Source organism: Aquila chrysaetos, chromosome Z, assembly GCF_900496995.4.
Source record: "Aquila chrysaetos chrysaetos chromosome Z, bAquChr1.4, whole genome shotgun sequence".
NCBI lineage: Eukaryota > Metazoa > Chordata > Aves > Accipitriformes > Accipitridae > Aquila > Aquila chrysaetos.
Genome location: NC_044030.1, coordinates 25084640 through 25100079, shown reverse-complemented (window position 1 = coordinate 25100079; position 15440 = coordinate 25084640). Strand labels below are relative to the sequence as shown.

The window sequence follows — 15440 nt, the reverse complement described above, 5'->3', positions numbered from 1 at the left end:
AAACAGACACACGGAAGATTTTGTGGTTAGTATATCCACTCATCAATAGGCAGGCCAGACTTACTATCATAGTCTAAGTTTATTACATGTTTTTGGGGCCTCTCCTAAATAAGTTTTAATCTCCACTGCTGAAGTGACTAATGCAGAGGATCATTTTCAGAAAATTATTTTCTCTAAAGCTTGTTTGAAGAATTCTTGCTTATGAATCACAAAACTCCATTCTCATGCCAGACATCTATAGCTTTCTAAAAGCAAAAATTTTCCTTGTTCTCCCCATTATCTAAATTTGAAGTCTTAAGATGAATGTCGTTCTTGCACCTTTTTCATCAGGGGAATCATATCTTCAAACCCAAAATGAAGCTAGCATTCACTTTATGAAAAGGAGAGCATCTTAATTGCTCTGGCAGACACTGTCTGGTATGGGTTTTTTTATCTGTAGGTTCATATCATTTGCAATAACTACCAGGAATTCCTCCCTTCTGGTTTTATATTGGAGCTCTTGTACTGTACTGAAATAGTTTTCATCAAAATCTCTGAGGACTAGTTCCCTAGCCAAATCTCAGAAACAGTACTATCATGCTCATCATTTAGATATCACTGATTATGTTCTTCTAACTGAAATCTCCTTTTCTTCTGACAGTGTTTTCTCTTTCAGTTGGAGAGTCTTCATCATATTTCTTCTAAATTTCCTGTGAAGGTTCTCTAATTTCATTTGCCAGCCCACATTCAACTTCTGTGTCGATGCTGATGGTTTGTATCTGACTCATTAGACAGTGTTTCTTTGAATGGAATAATATTAATTTATTGGCCTATTTATATCGCCTATATCTACATGTCTGGCTAGTGTTTTTAGCACTATTCAATATGAGCTGCATTGTCCATTGTCCCTCTTATTGCTAATCTTCTACTGTTTGATCAGTGTTTGATAGTGTTACTATTTGCCTGTCCCTCAGAATCATTAATTCTGTTTTATCTTTGATCTCTTTCTAGTTTCTTGCTTCCTTGCTTTTCTAAAAAGAGTACAGATTATTTTTCTTTTGTAATAACTTCTAAGATACAGCCTTTTTTCTACATTTATACAGCTAATAAGCTCTTCTGGCTTTTACATTATGCAGTTCAATTTAAGCAAAATCTCTTGCCCTGTTGCTTTGTCTTGCTCACATTCATTCAAAATTCCATTGTGAATATGATTGTTAGGCCTGTCATTTTGATTGTGTCACACTTCTGTGTTTGCTGTATTATTTTTCATGTACTCTAAGATCTGTGGTTATTTTGCCCAGTGACAAACTGTATGTCTGGCTGTCCTGGTTTCTGCTGGGATAGAGTTAATTTTCTTCTAGTAGCTGGTATAGTGTTATGTTCTGGGTTCCGTATGATAATAATGTTGATAACACACTGATGTTTTCAGTTGTTGCTAAGTAGCATTTATACTAAGTCAAGGATTTTTCAGCATCTCATGCTCAGCCATGAAGAAGCCTGGAGGGGCAGAAGAAGTTGGGAGGGGACACAGCCAGGAAGGCTGACCCAAACTGGCTGAAGGGGTATTCCATACCATGAGACATCATGCCCAGTATATAAACTGGGAGGAGTTGGCCAGGGTGGGGCAGATCGCTGCTCAGGAACTAACTGGGCATTGGTCGGCAAGTGGTGAGCAGTTGCATTGTGCATCGCTTGTCTTGTATATTCCAATTCTTTTATTATTGTTGTTATTGTTGTTGTCATATTATTATTATCATCATCATCATCATAATTTTCTTCCTTTCTGTCCTATTAAACTGTCCTTATGTCAACCTGTGGCGGAAAAAGACTTAACTGCAAGGTTCAAGCAAACAACTTGAACTTCACTCACAGACTTAACTGCAAGGTTCAGGCAAATGATTTATTTGAACTTCACTCACAGACTTAACTGCAAGGTTCAGGCAAATGGTTTATTTGAACTTCACTTACAGAGTTAACACGCCACTATTGCAGGTTTTACAGATACAATGGAGGAATGCACTATTGCAGTTTTTAAGGCAAGAGTAGTACACTATTACAACCACAAGCAATTCACAGACAACCACCAGCACACACGTGTTTACAAACTTAAAGCATAAACAATATTCACTTACCCCTCCAGGTAAGGGTTCTCAATCCCAGGGAAGCTACCTTGACCGGCGTCCCGATCAGAGGGGGGAAGGGTTTCGTTCACAAGCCAACTGTATAGTTGGAGAAGTGACTCCCCCATTTCCAACCTGAATCTTACCGTTTTTGTCCCCTGACTCGTAGAATGGTGTGTATGACTATGTCTTAGTGGATTATGATATATGCCTAAACGTATTATGTATATCTGAGTGGAGTTTCCCCTTATCTTTCCTTTGCTGGTCTGTGATTGTTTAAATACACCAGGTTGTCACTTGAAACTGAAGCTGAAACCCTCCAGTTCTTTTTGTTTTTTATCTTGCTTCCTCAGGCAACTGAATAGTGGTTGGACTGAGACTCAGGGCACACTATTTGTTAAGGGATTTCAAAGCTCAGTTTGGTTCTTTGAATGGTGCAGCCACCGCCCTGTTTAGTTTAGGGTTTATCAGACAACCCAGGGCTAAGCTGTCTGCCCAGCTCCCCAAGAGTCATCTCTGCAGAGAGACAGGGCCTGAAGGCAATCCAAGGCTGGGTCGCTTTTGTAACCCCGCCATGTGTCCCCTGTGTGCACTAGACATGGTGAAACTTGTTTGTGAACTATGAGCTGGACAATCCACACACAACCCACGAGTTTTACTTTTTTTTTTTCCTGATTCTCTACCCCATCCCACTGTGCGGGGGAGTGAGTGAGTGGCTGCATGGGGCTTTGTTGCCAGTTGGGGTTAAACCATGACACTGGCGAAAGGGAGGTTTTCGTCCACAAGACCCTGACAGTTGTAGTGCATGACATAGAATGTAAATTCTAGTGGAAAATCCATTAAAATGGACAGGAACTCATGTTGTACAAGATCCCCCAAAGTGAACGTACAAAACACAGAACCGTGGCTTTCTGTGTATCATATATAAAGATGCACCCGAGGGAATCCTCAAGCAAAACAGGGAGTACTTCACTTGCGTTTTTCAAGTGGCCTGAATCCTGTGCTTCTTTTGGGGTTTTTTTGCTTTATTTTTCCTCTCTGCATCTTGTCAGAAGAGAAAAATGGAAAGTAAAATTAAGAGTGCCAGAGTGGTTGTCTTCTGCTGTGACGTGTCTTGAAAAGAGCTGAGGTAATTGTTTCAAGTATTAAAAAGGAAAAAGAGAACTGGAACGAAAAGGCTGGCTAGGTGTATACAACTGGGAACAGGGTTTCAGCATTCCTTGTTTTGTGGCAGAAGGGTTATAACACTGCTGCATCCAAAACCGGTTGCTTGTAAAATATGACAGAGCACTCTAATCTGTTGGTTACAAGTAGTTGCTGTCAAATAGTTTCTCAATAAAAGAGTTATTTGTCTTAGTAAATCCTTTCTATATTATTTGGAAATAAAAGCATTAGTGCTTTGCATTATTTACCAAAGAGGATAATGACAAGAAGTCCCACCCATAAAACAGCTGTTTGTATTCCATATAGAAGTTCATCAGTCTTGTATCATTCTCGGGTACATAGTTGGATTTTCAGCAGTTTGCTAGGTGTAATTGTCCAATGGATAGAAAATTTATGACCTATTCTAAGTGTCAGTCCCAAGTCTGGTGGAGATTCATTTTAATGTATTCTGGAAAGTGATTAGAAATATGGCTAGTCCCAAAAGGGAAATATCAGTCAATGCATTTTTCATAATTCCTTGTATGATGTGCTCTCGTGCCACAGGTACATTTAAACACAGTAAAAGAAGTAGATTAAAAATGTTCTCTAATGACAGTATATATTTTCATACATATATAGCTTCTTAATGGTAAACTACAATTTATTCTGCAGTAATTGAGTTACTGCATAAAATATTATAGCCCACAGAGAGTTTGTTTTTTTTTTCTCTAATGAAATTGGTGTAGTATAAAATAAAGGAAGTGACAAATCATGCTACCATTTTGCTAATATCTCTGGAAGTAATTAATTTAAACCAAAATGAAACTGAATCAGCTAATATGTTTTAGTAGCTGCATCGTGTATGCTAGCAAGCATACTACTCCATAATGCTCTCTACAGCATCCCTGATGCAGAACTCCTAATTCCTTTCCAGTGTTCTGCGCAAGTTTGTTAGTCAAATAGTAACATGTCTTACAAGTTTGTCTGAAGTGTATGTGGTAATTACATAGCCAGCATGGTTGTGCTGCTTGGTCAGATGTCTGATGTTTATTAGAATGAGTATTGTGTGAAATTATAATGAACTTTTCTTCCTGAGGGCACAGAGAGTCTCTGCTCTCTGTTAGCTTTCTTCAGAAATTTTAAATAACGTAATAACCTGAGATAATCCTTTAATCTGCTAAGTCCTTTGCTAAATTGTGAGCGCCTTGGCTGAGAGATACAAAATTTAATGTGGCTAGGGTGGAGATCACTGAAAGACAGCTCTGATGTGGATTTCCTCTTGGTTTGGAAAGCAAACTTAAAATAATACCCTTATTTAGCTAGTAAGACTGTACACATACATACATACATACATCTATCTATCTATCTATCTATCTATCTATCTAAAAAAGAGTGGATGGGCTGTTCTGGGTTGTATTCTTATATTAGTTTAGGTAAACATTTATACCTAATATGCATAAAAAAACCTCTTCACACTGGTGAATATACTATTCCCAGTGAGAACTGGTTTCCTGCAAGATTTAATGGGTCCTTCTAAGGTGGTCTGCAGCTGGGCAGTGGCAAAAAAATTTCTGTAAAAGACCACTGTTGCTGGTCTTCAGTTATTCAGGTTGCCCTAAAAATACTTAGCATAAATAAACTCAGTACAGGCTACAGTTGTGTTTGTTATTTGTTTGATAATGCCTGCTCTGCATACTTATGAGTCTTCATTGCTGTAAGATACAGAGTAGTTTCAGTATGTCAGAGAGAAAGTGCTATGTAAATACTAAGCAGTGTTTATAAATGTATTGCAATTTGAATAGGGCATGCAGTACATTTGGAACAAAGCCGAAGTTTATCCCTTAAATCTGCATTTTAATACTCATGCTATTTAATGTGACTGTTAGCCTCTCTATAATATTTGGTGGTACTTATCAAAGTCCTCTGATGGCCCAGTCCCTGAGTCTTTTTTCTGGTACTTCAAGTCAAAAGAATCTCCTCTTGTTAAAAACATTTTTCAATAAGGAGAAACTGGTGAATGTAGAACCTTACTTGTAGTTTGATGTTGTCATTAGATAAGCACACTATTAGTGTAAAATAGAAAGAAAACTCCTGAATTTCTTTACGGGAAGCACAGTGGAATTCATGCATCTTTTGGTAACTTGTTTTTTCCTGTCATATAAGAAGTGGATATTGAATTGCAGGTAAATCTCATGGCTCACTTCTGAAGAGATATGTGAAATAAGTGGATCACTCCACACCCAGCATGCAAGCAAAATGAGACTCTGTGTCCCCCTATTCTTAATGAGTTGGGATTTTTTTTGTTTGTAGCCAGTTTAATTAATCAATATTATAAAAATAAAAATCAGGACTCTGCACAGAGTTTTTTATTGTAAGAAAATTAGTTGGCATACGATATTACTTGAGTCTGATAAAAGGAATAAAGGAAGCGGGCACATAGTTAATGAGTATTTCAGTGACTAATAAACTCCCTATTAGTGTTTTGACTATTTGACTGGTTTTTGCATTCTTTTGTCACAGCATACAAATTAAAGCACATTGCAGAATTTTGCTACCAAATAAATAAATTTATTTTACTAAGACAATGTTTAACCTATATCCTGCAAACTAAATTGTATTTAGGAGTCATTTTCAAACACTGGTATACTCTGTATACAGAATGAATAGATTTTGTTGCTTATTCAGAAGTCCTGGAATAAACCGAAGCTGCATTTATTAGATTATCAGATTTTCAGTTTCTTCAGTCAAGGGTGTACGTCCAAAACTTGGAAGCAGTTTTTCTTTGTAAGACTAGCAAACAGTTGTAGTCTGTCTCCATTATCAGTTTCTTACAGTTTAGGTAAGCTATAGCTAATTAGAATGAGATTGTTAATGTGTGGTCTTGCTGCTTCAGGTTTAATTACTTTGCAAATACTCATTAAAATATCTTGGCTGTTTCTGAGGGTGATTTACAAGAAATAAACTCAGTTTGTCAGTGTTAAAAATACATTTTTTGTATTTTTTTAAAGATTCTTTGATATTACATTTGAGAGCTGATGATAAGTCAGAGATTAAGAACTATACAGTCTTTGGACTAAGTCAAGTTATGAGCACCTTGGAATTTACATTGACTTATGTTGAACTAGAGATGCGTAAAGGCTGTTTCAGTGTTCCAGTTAGAGCCCTCTTCTTAAAGAATTTAAAATCCAGATGCTGGCTGCACCTACGGTTTATGGTAGTGCCAGAAAACGAATGGATCTTGTAACTCGCACTGGTTGGTACTAGTATTTACAAGTCATGTATTGTTAGAGAAGAACATGTTAATAAAAGGAAAAAAAACACAAAACATGTATTAAGTAAGGATAATGTACATATGTATTTTTGTTTTACTGTGTGGGCTTTTTTTTTATTATATGGTTCCAAATCAATGTCCTTTTAAAATAATAGGTATTTCAGGAGAACTGAGAATTATGTCTTTTGTTTTTAAGGTGCAAAAGAATTTCAGTTCTCTTTACAGTTAACAAGAGTGTTACTTAAACTAATTGTATGAAATATTTAAGGAATTACAGAATTTGTCAGCAGTTAAATTGATATGAGGTAGCTCAATCCCACTGATGTTGACACTTACTGTTTTTTTCAGTAGAGGCTCAGCCCCTATCTTTTATTTAAATAAAATCCAGGAGTCTACATTCCACATTCTCTGGTAATTCAATTATCCTACCAATTTGCTAGTTTTCACTGGAGATATTACTTTTTCTCCTAGGACAAGAAGGACAAAGTCTCAAGATTTGACACTATACGTCATTCCATCGCTGGAATTATAAGGTCTCCAAAATCCATGTTGGGCTCATCGTCGGTAAGTAGTATAAATACTGTAGTGTTGTACTACATACTGTAATTTTTACAGCATAAATAGGAATTTTTTTCTGAAGCATCATGCATTTCCATCTACATGGATAAAAATTACATTAAGATAATGTTACAAAAATGCTGTTCTGATTGATAAGCAGGCATGGTAATATCGTGGCATAATAGTATTGTCAGTACAACTTGTTGCACTTCAGGGAAAAAAAGAATTTGTATGTTCTTTGCAGGTCCCAGGCTCGTGCTATACTTTTAAGAGTACTCTTCCCAGTGAGTCTGATTTACTGAAAATGCAGTGTAGTATGATATTCTGTAGTAGGTCAGATGGTCATGCATGTTTTGCCCATTGTTGCAATAATTATATTCCCCATATCTGTTACAAAGGCACCAGTATATAAGCATATTAGTATTATTAGTATTATTATTACTACTAATGCTACTACTTCCTCAATAACTGGTACTATTTTAAGTAATCAGGTATTATACATCTTGCTTCAATCCCCACTGAAAATGGTTGTTGAGAATCTCTTACTTTTAGTTGGCTTTTGTTCAGGTTCCTTAATGGATGGAGAAACTTTTGTTTCTTTTGCTTTTGTATTACCTCTGATTGATTTCATATAGAAGCTTGCAAGACTAATTAGAATTCTTGAGCACCTACTTAGGGAGGTGTCAGATTTTACTTGAAAACCTTCCTCCTGAAGTGGAACGTGTGATCATACTAACCCTCCCAACAACAAAAAAACCATAAAACCCAACACTCCCCCTGCAAAACCCAAACAAACAAAAAACCCAACTTCCCCCACCCCCCCCCCAAACCCCCCAAAATAAGCCCCCAAAAGCTGGACAGAATTTTTAAAGCTTTTTAAAACTGCCTTTTAATTGTGATCTTGTCACTGAAACATTAGGTCAGAATAGCATTTTTGGAAAAACTTTAGAATGAGTGGGACTTCTAGACTTCTATTTTATGCTGCAGGATTGCATCCAAAGACCCATTAAAGAAACTTTAAGCTAAACAATATTCAAAATGTGTGGAAGAGATTAAAATTGCATATATTTGTATACATACATATGTATACATATATGTTTATATACATGTGTATACATAGGAAAATTGTATATAGTGATAAAGGAATGGAATAATACATATGATAATGAGATAAAATTAGGACAGGAAGGCTTTTCTTATGAAAAATGTGGAAGTTGCATGACATATTTGAAAAGTAGTAGGAAAAACCCTGCTAAAATATTAAACTATCCCTGGAGATAAACAAAATCTCCACATTATCATGATCTTTGGTTTATAAAACTTCTAATTGATGTAAAAATGCAACATTTCATAATAAAAGCATATTAAAATGTAAATTGCTATGACCTCTGTTCTTTGTGTAGGTGAGACATAGCCTTCAACTTTGTCTATTTAAATATGTTATACAACTTGCTATGATTCTTTTTAAAAAATAACAACACTACCTAAAACTGCTTCAGAGAAAAATTGGAAGAGAAAAAATTTTCAAGAGGAGGATCAAGATAAAATATTGAAGATGAAATCAGGGAAAGTCAATGTCAAAATTTTCATTGGCTTTAATTAAAGTGTCATGTTAAGTAACCAATGTGCCTCATTTGATTTTCATTACAATCCATATCACTATTAATTCCATGGAAGTTGGTGTAAACCTGGCTGTAGATACATGGTGGGTAGGCTTGCTGAAGCCTTGGAATATGTTTGGGAGAAGTAAGATCGAAACTGGGTCACCTGAGGCAGGAAGTAAAATCTGAGTAACAAGTGTACTCTTGATTACCTGTCATTTAAATAAGCTTCAAAGTCAGAATATATAAACCTATCAATTTTCAGTTTTGCTTTGTGTTTTGATTTAGCAATTTCTTGTGTGTTAGAAAAGCTAACCGTGCATATACAGCTAAAATTTGCTTCCCAAATTCGTAATTAGCTCTTAATGTGGTCAGCTGCTCAACTTTTTCCTGCTGACAGTTACATAACCATGCTTATTGCTAAATATATAAACTGGCATTTAAAACTTATTATCCATCAATGAAGTACGCTAAGTGATTATTGAAGTTGTATTATAAAATAATAATAACATACATAAAAGAATTTGCTATTTTTTTAAATAGACCAATACAAAAAAGGGTCTTGAAGCAGAGCAGGAAAAGGACCGGTACTGATCCTCTGATGGAGTATAGTCTAAAAATGTGATGTTAACTACGTGTTTTTATATTATATGTTTTAAGTATATTGAAGCTTTAAAAGGAGAGCCATATCTTGGTTTAAATGTAGAGCTATTCTAAAAACACCGTCCCATATTTAATTGGTGGGAGAAGTTTTTTGTGTGTAATTAGAGAAAACAAATTTTTTTTGTGTCATCTGAAGAAAGTCAGAGAGAAACCCTGTACTTCCAAAAGCAGCCGGGACTTTAACTGTTACTTATGTGTTGGGACTTAAATGCTTTACATGTTCTCAGAATGAGAAGGTAAAGGGTAATATAGGGAAAAAGTATATAGTTTGAAAAGAAAACAACAGGGTTAGGGATTCAGGTGGCTTCTCCTGGACAAAATGCAAGCCAGTTTTCTATAATAGCAAGAGACATAAGTTTAATCGAATGAGGAGAGAAAATACAAGAAAAGGGGCAACTTTCGTGTACCTGTAATGCAGTGCTATGAATGAACTGAATGAAGAGTCTGAATGAATTGCATCATGAATGCCAGCTTCTGCCCTTCTGCCTATTTTTTTTGCCACTGAGGCATTTGAACTTGTTACAGATATCTGTTAATGTTTATAGGATAACCTTTTTATTGTTTGTAGGATAATAAGTGGAATTGATGTTGGTTTCATATGGTATATTAGCATGTGGGAATGAGTCAGGTACACTTAGGCTAAGGGCGGGATATTCCACAGGGAATTGTCTCAAATTATCAACCTACATTTATTGCTTTACTTTCTTATCTGTGTCTGTGCCCCTCTTTTACACTGGGAGAGAAAAAATGTCTTGACAAAATGTTTTTTTTTGCTTGAAGATGGAAAATAAGGAAGTATGCAAAGTTTGAGCTCAGAATACATGTGAAAATACAATATTGAGTAAGCTATTAGTGCAATAAAATATCATTCCCATTATTATTTTCTTTTCATTGACAGCATAAGTACAGGAATAATATGTCATCTTTTGGAATTAGAAGTAATACATTTCTGTTTGCTCAGTTTTTCTCTTGAATAAGGGCAGCAGCTGGGGACTGCTTCATTCTACTGTTGGAGGAAAACTGCTGTCTCAATGGATTGTTAAATAGGGAGAGAGAAGGGGGCTCAGACTAAGTAACGAGGACAGTACTACGTCGATGAGGAGCATGATGAAGTATATGAGGGCATTTCCCTCCTCTCAGAAGGAAAAGTGTGATGAAATTTATAAAGGCACACACCCTCCCACCTGCCCCGCCTCCAAATAACCCATGAGCAAAATATGGCAATAAATGGAAATCTTGAAGGAAAAAGAAAAGGAAAAAAAAAAAAAAGAGAGGGCTTGGGAGGGAGAGCAGAAATTCAACAGTATGAGTTCCTTCTGTTTGATTTTGTTAATTGTTTATTTTTAGCTTCCACTCCAATTAAGAACAAAAATCTTAGAAAAATATTTCTTCATTTAAGCTGTTGAATCACTAAGTGCCTCTGTAAGTGTGTACATACAAATGAGCAACAGATCTCATCCCCCAAGTGAAACTGTAAAACATTGAATTGCATCTTGTTCTTTCAGGTATCTTAATAGTCATATTAAGTTGCTTAATGATATTTAAACTCAGTAGAGTTTAAAGAAAAAAGATGGGAATTTAATTTTGTGCTGGTAGCTTTTTTTCCTCTACCTTCCTTAAAGACTAACCTTTCTTGTGTTTAAACCATTTAATTCTAACTGTGAAATGCCATAGAAACATTAGTACTAAGTGATGTAAACTGAGTTGAAATCTATATTAAAATGAATGCATATCTTGCACTTGTACTGTTCTTTCTTGGCTTTCGGCTATTTTTTCTTTCAAAGCCAGTGAGAGTGAAAATTGTATCATACAGAAAATACATTGAAGTCAGAAGACTTGTTCATAAAAATAATGCAATTTTAATAACAATCAAAATGTGAATAATTACCACTTTTTTCATCAGAGAAACCACCTTGATTATGATTGCCCCACAGTATATGATAAAAGTAGAGGTATGTGTAAGGTAGGAGACAATCAGCAGAGGATACTTTGTGGAATTTTCATTGTTTCCTTCACTAGGTTAACCAAATTCAAAAGAAAGTGGAAGATTGCTGTTAGTGGCATAAACAATGCCATAGTTGGCAGTGTCTAAAATGCTCTGTTGTTCTTCCATAAGCTCTTTCTCTGTCATAAAGGCTTTTAAGATGTTTTATTCTGGGATGTGATCATCGTTCTCTGAACAGTGACTCAGACTTGACGCAGTTCAAACATAAGCAGGAGTTATTATCTGGTGGCTTCCTCTTCAGTAAGCTATAAAATGAGTCTCATGTCATATTTTTTATTTTTTTTTAACCTTCCTTTGTGAAGACCATGAACTAGTTTATTGACCCTGAACTGTCCTTTTATGCTTAGAAACATTTCCTCTCAAGTAGAAATGTGTTTCGGTAGCAAAGGCTTTGCTGCTCTGAACCCTTTAACATTTCTTGATAGCATAGCAGAGGTCTGGGTTTTCTGTTGAGTCAAACTTGGCATCTTTGAACAATAAATGTTCAAGTAAATAACATTGTCTAACATCCTGAAAGCTATTTTTTCTTTTAGGAATTTCTGAAAGAGAATGACTTAGTGTCGTTTAACAGTGGTAGACAGCTCTGATCTCAGATGTATTTAACTGTTGATGAAATTGAAATATATGACTGCCTTCTTGGCCAAACAATATCTTGGGCTTTTAGTAGTTCACTGTGCTGATAAACACAGTACCTTGCAGTACATCTTTTGCTTCTAAAAACTCTGACTGTGCACTTTATTTTCAAGCTGTTGTTATTTCTTACATAGTCCTTCCTAGCTCTGAATCTGTAATAGAGCAAAATCTGTAATAGAGCATACTTGCTCTTTCTAGTGATGAGTCTATTGGTTACAGTGTTGGCCTCAAATCTCATGTCTGAAATTATCCTTGATACAGGCCCAGGGCTCTAGATCCCAGTGTTGTTGTCTGAGAATATGAGGCTCTGTCAGGCTCTTAAATACGTCCTCCAGTTTTCCATCAGAATCCTGGACTAAACTAGACCTTTTGAGGTATAACTTAGAAAGGCAGCCAGGAACCCACAGACAAAGGCATTTTTTATACCAGAAACTTTACTGTGAAAGTGCTAAAGAATTACAGATATTTGGAAACAGGAAGTTCTGAGTAGATTCCCTTTCTTGGGTCTACTCATTCCCACTCTGAGAGTCTGAGGTTATTCCTAGTTTTTTTTGGCTAGGTAAGTCATCTTAACCTAAATATCTCCCCAGGAAGACCTTAAATGTGCAGATAGCCTCCACCACGCCCATAGCTGCACCATGTCAAATTTTTCCCTTGCATGCACCAATTGAGTGTTTACGTTCTCTTTCTCCATCCTCATAGGGGAAATATCGTATCATCCTTGATGATACAAAGAAAAACCTGGTTTTTATCAGGGCGGAGTGGTAGGAGAGGTTAATTCAGAATTGCATGCTTTGTTTGTATTTATTGGATTGTGCTTAACTGAGGTGTGGGTCTTCATGCTGTAATCTAAAAGGCAGTTCAGCAGGCTTGCCTGGGACACATGCACCTATCTGTTCAACTCATGATACACTATGCACTGTGTTATTTTGTTCAGAGCTTTAACCACTCTGGCAGTAAGAATTTCTATGAGCTCTGGCACTAACGATTTTGAATGACATACAGCTTAAGTAAGGGCTTGTTTGTCTAGACATAACAAATAAATCTGAAGTGGTCATTAAACAAAATACAAAGTTTTCCTCAGTGTTTTCGTAAACAATGTAAGCTTGTTAAAATTAATATGTGAAAATGTAGGTTAAAACTCATTAAATTCCTTTTATGGCCAGCGAAAATAATTTCTTACAATCTTTGTGCCTTCAGAAACTCTATGCTAAAGTTCATACTTTATACCCAGGTGTATATATTGTGCTACAGTGTAAATGCTAGGAAAAATGTCTCATAGAGCTATTAATTGATTTAGGATACAATTGGTACATTCTGTGAAAACAATTTATCCAATTCAAATGCTTTGTATAAATCAATTTCTTATGTTCTTCTGTCTGAGAAGTTTCTGTCTGTATAAAAAATGGTTCATTTTGAGTTGTTGTTAATAGCACGTCAGAATGTGTGAGAAAGTTTGTCGATATGGCTTAGGAAAAGTAGCAGGCCAAATGAAAAATATTACATACTTTTGTGGACATTTCCATAAACTTCTGCTTTTTATATATTAATTTTTTAGGTAATAGAAAAGAAGGTGATCAGTATGTCTTTTGTGTAAATGTAAAAGCGTTGATTTTGTGTCTTAATAGAAACACATAATTTAGATACAGAAATAGAAATTATTGTTACCATGCTTTTTGTGTAAAAGTAAACTCTAAAAATGTACTATTATAGTAACATTTTTCTTCAATATTTTTCCCAAGTTCTTTGATGTAATTTCAACCACTGAGAAACCATTGGCTGAGCAAGACTGGTATCATGGTGCAATTCCAAGAATAGAAGCCCAGGAGCTGTTAAAACAGCAAGGAGACTTCTTGGTGCGAGAGAGCCACGGGAAACCTGGTGAATATGTCCTTTCTGTGTTTTCAGATGGACAACGGAGACACTTTATCATACAATATGCTGATGTACGTCTCTGATATAGTACTGAATATTCAATGTTAGGAAGTTTATAATTTCAGCTAAACAAATAGGATCTACATAATTTGCTATGGTAAATCCCTTTAGCCTTTATATGAAAATGTGAAAGTTGTTGGCAATATTTCCATCAGTGCTGAAATCAGGGGAAAAGGTCATTTGGGGAAACAAAAGAAAAATATGAAGTGTGACATTATTCAACATCTTTTATCTTGTATTGAAAAGCCAAGATATTTCTGTAAATGTTTTGAAATCCAGAACTTGTTACTACTAATTTATGCACATACATTTTTTTATTTTTAAATCCATTTTCATAGTTGGTGCTAATTAGGCAGGCTACTCTTAATTTAGACTGTAAAGATTCCATTGAATCTTCCTGAAAAATGGAAACATTCACAGAGAAGAAAATAATCTGTGTTGGTTTCTATACAGTTGGGAATTGAAGTCCCTGCTGCACTACAGATGCTTATGTTCTTTTTAGCCCTATGGATATTGTTTTGTTCAGTATAATACAAACACTTCTGGATGTTGCACAGCATATATGCTTCTAAGGACCAGAATTGATCCCCTTGTTGCTCTAACTTAGGAAAAATTGGTCATTTAAAACAATATGTTAATTTTCATGTGCCTTTATCCAATGTATTTCTTTTTATTTTTCTTAATGCATTACTTGGGTTTTTTAATGTATGTATTTTTCTTTTTAACTTTCAGAATTTCAAACTCATTAAAAATATGACAGTTCTCATAACATTACTAGAAATTCTTCTTGAAGTATGACATAGCAGCAAATCATTCTCACTTTTGATTCAGTAATGCTGCCAAAACATATTTCAGTCTCTTGTAATAAAATCTCCCACATACAGAAAAATACACAAATTTAATCGCATAACGATGTTCACACTGAGGGAATTTCCTTGTCTAAATCCCCAGCTGATGTAGCATGCCTGGGGGAAGTCAATATTGTGTACCAGGTTTATGTCTTTTTAATGAGAGGCAGTGATATTTTTCAGACTTCATAGATGTTGGAAGGCTTCTGCGTGATCAGTGATTATGGACACTTGTCCAGCTGCAGTTTTCATTAATTCTCACCTAGAGTTTTCCTTGTACAAGGGAACCTTACACAAAGTCAGTGTTTATTTTATTTTGATTTTATGACCTTAAAGTATTTTGATTTGTCAGAGTGCTGAATGAGAAAATAAGATCAATAAAATTACCTGTACCTGGACACACAGAGTCTTACAAGATGCTTTGGGCTCTCTGATCTGACCCCGCAGAAATAAATGCACATTGTATACTTGGTGTGGCTGAAATAATTTTGTGTAAATCATTGTATGTGGCAAGTAGATCTTCAAAAAATGTAGATTGGACTTTCAAGTCAGTTAAAATAGAGGGTTTTTTTCCTAAGTATTACTGTGAGGCCTACCTGTAAGCTGACTCTTCTTTGTATTGTTTTTTCCACAAAAAAAAAATTCAAAAAGCTATCTTTACTTTCATAATTTCACTACTTTCTC

General features: G+C 35.5%; 1 protein-coding gene across 14 annotated transcripts in view; it reads left to right on the top strand.

The window, feature by feature from the left end:
* The window catches only part of FER (FER tyrosine kinase), a 204697-nt gene that overhangs the window by 76643 nt on the left and 112614 nt on the right, over positions 1-15440 (top strand). For 13 of the 14 annotated variants that reach the window (XM_030003736.2, XM_030003742.2, XM_041120640.1 and 10 more), the window contains 2 exons: positions 6985-7077; positions 13716-13919. In XM_030003736.2, the coding sequence (XP_029859596.1) occupies positions 6985-7077; positions 13716-13919 (297 nt within the window). The remainder of the gene's footprint in view (positions 1-6984; positions 7078-13715; positions 13920-15440) is intronic. The other variant, XM_030003744.2, reaches the window with a different exon arrangement.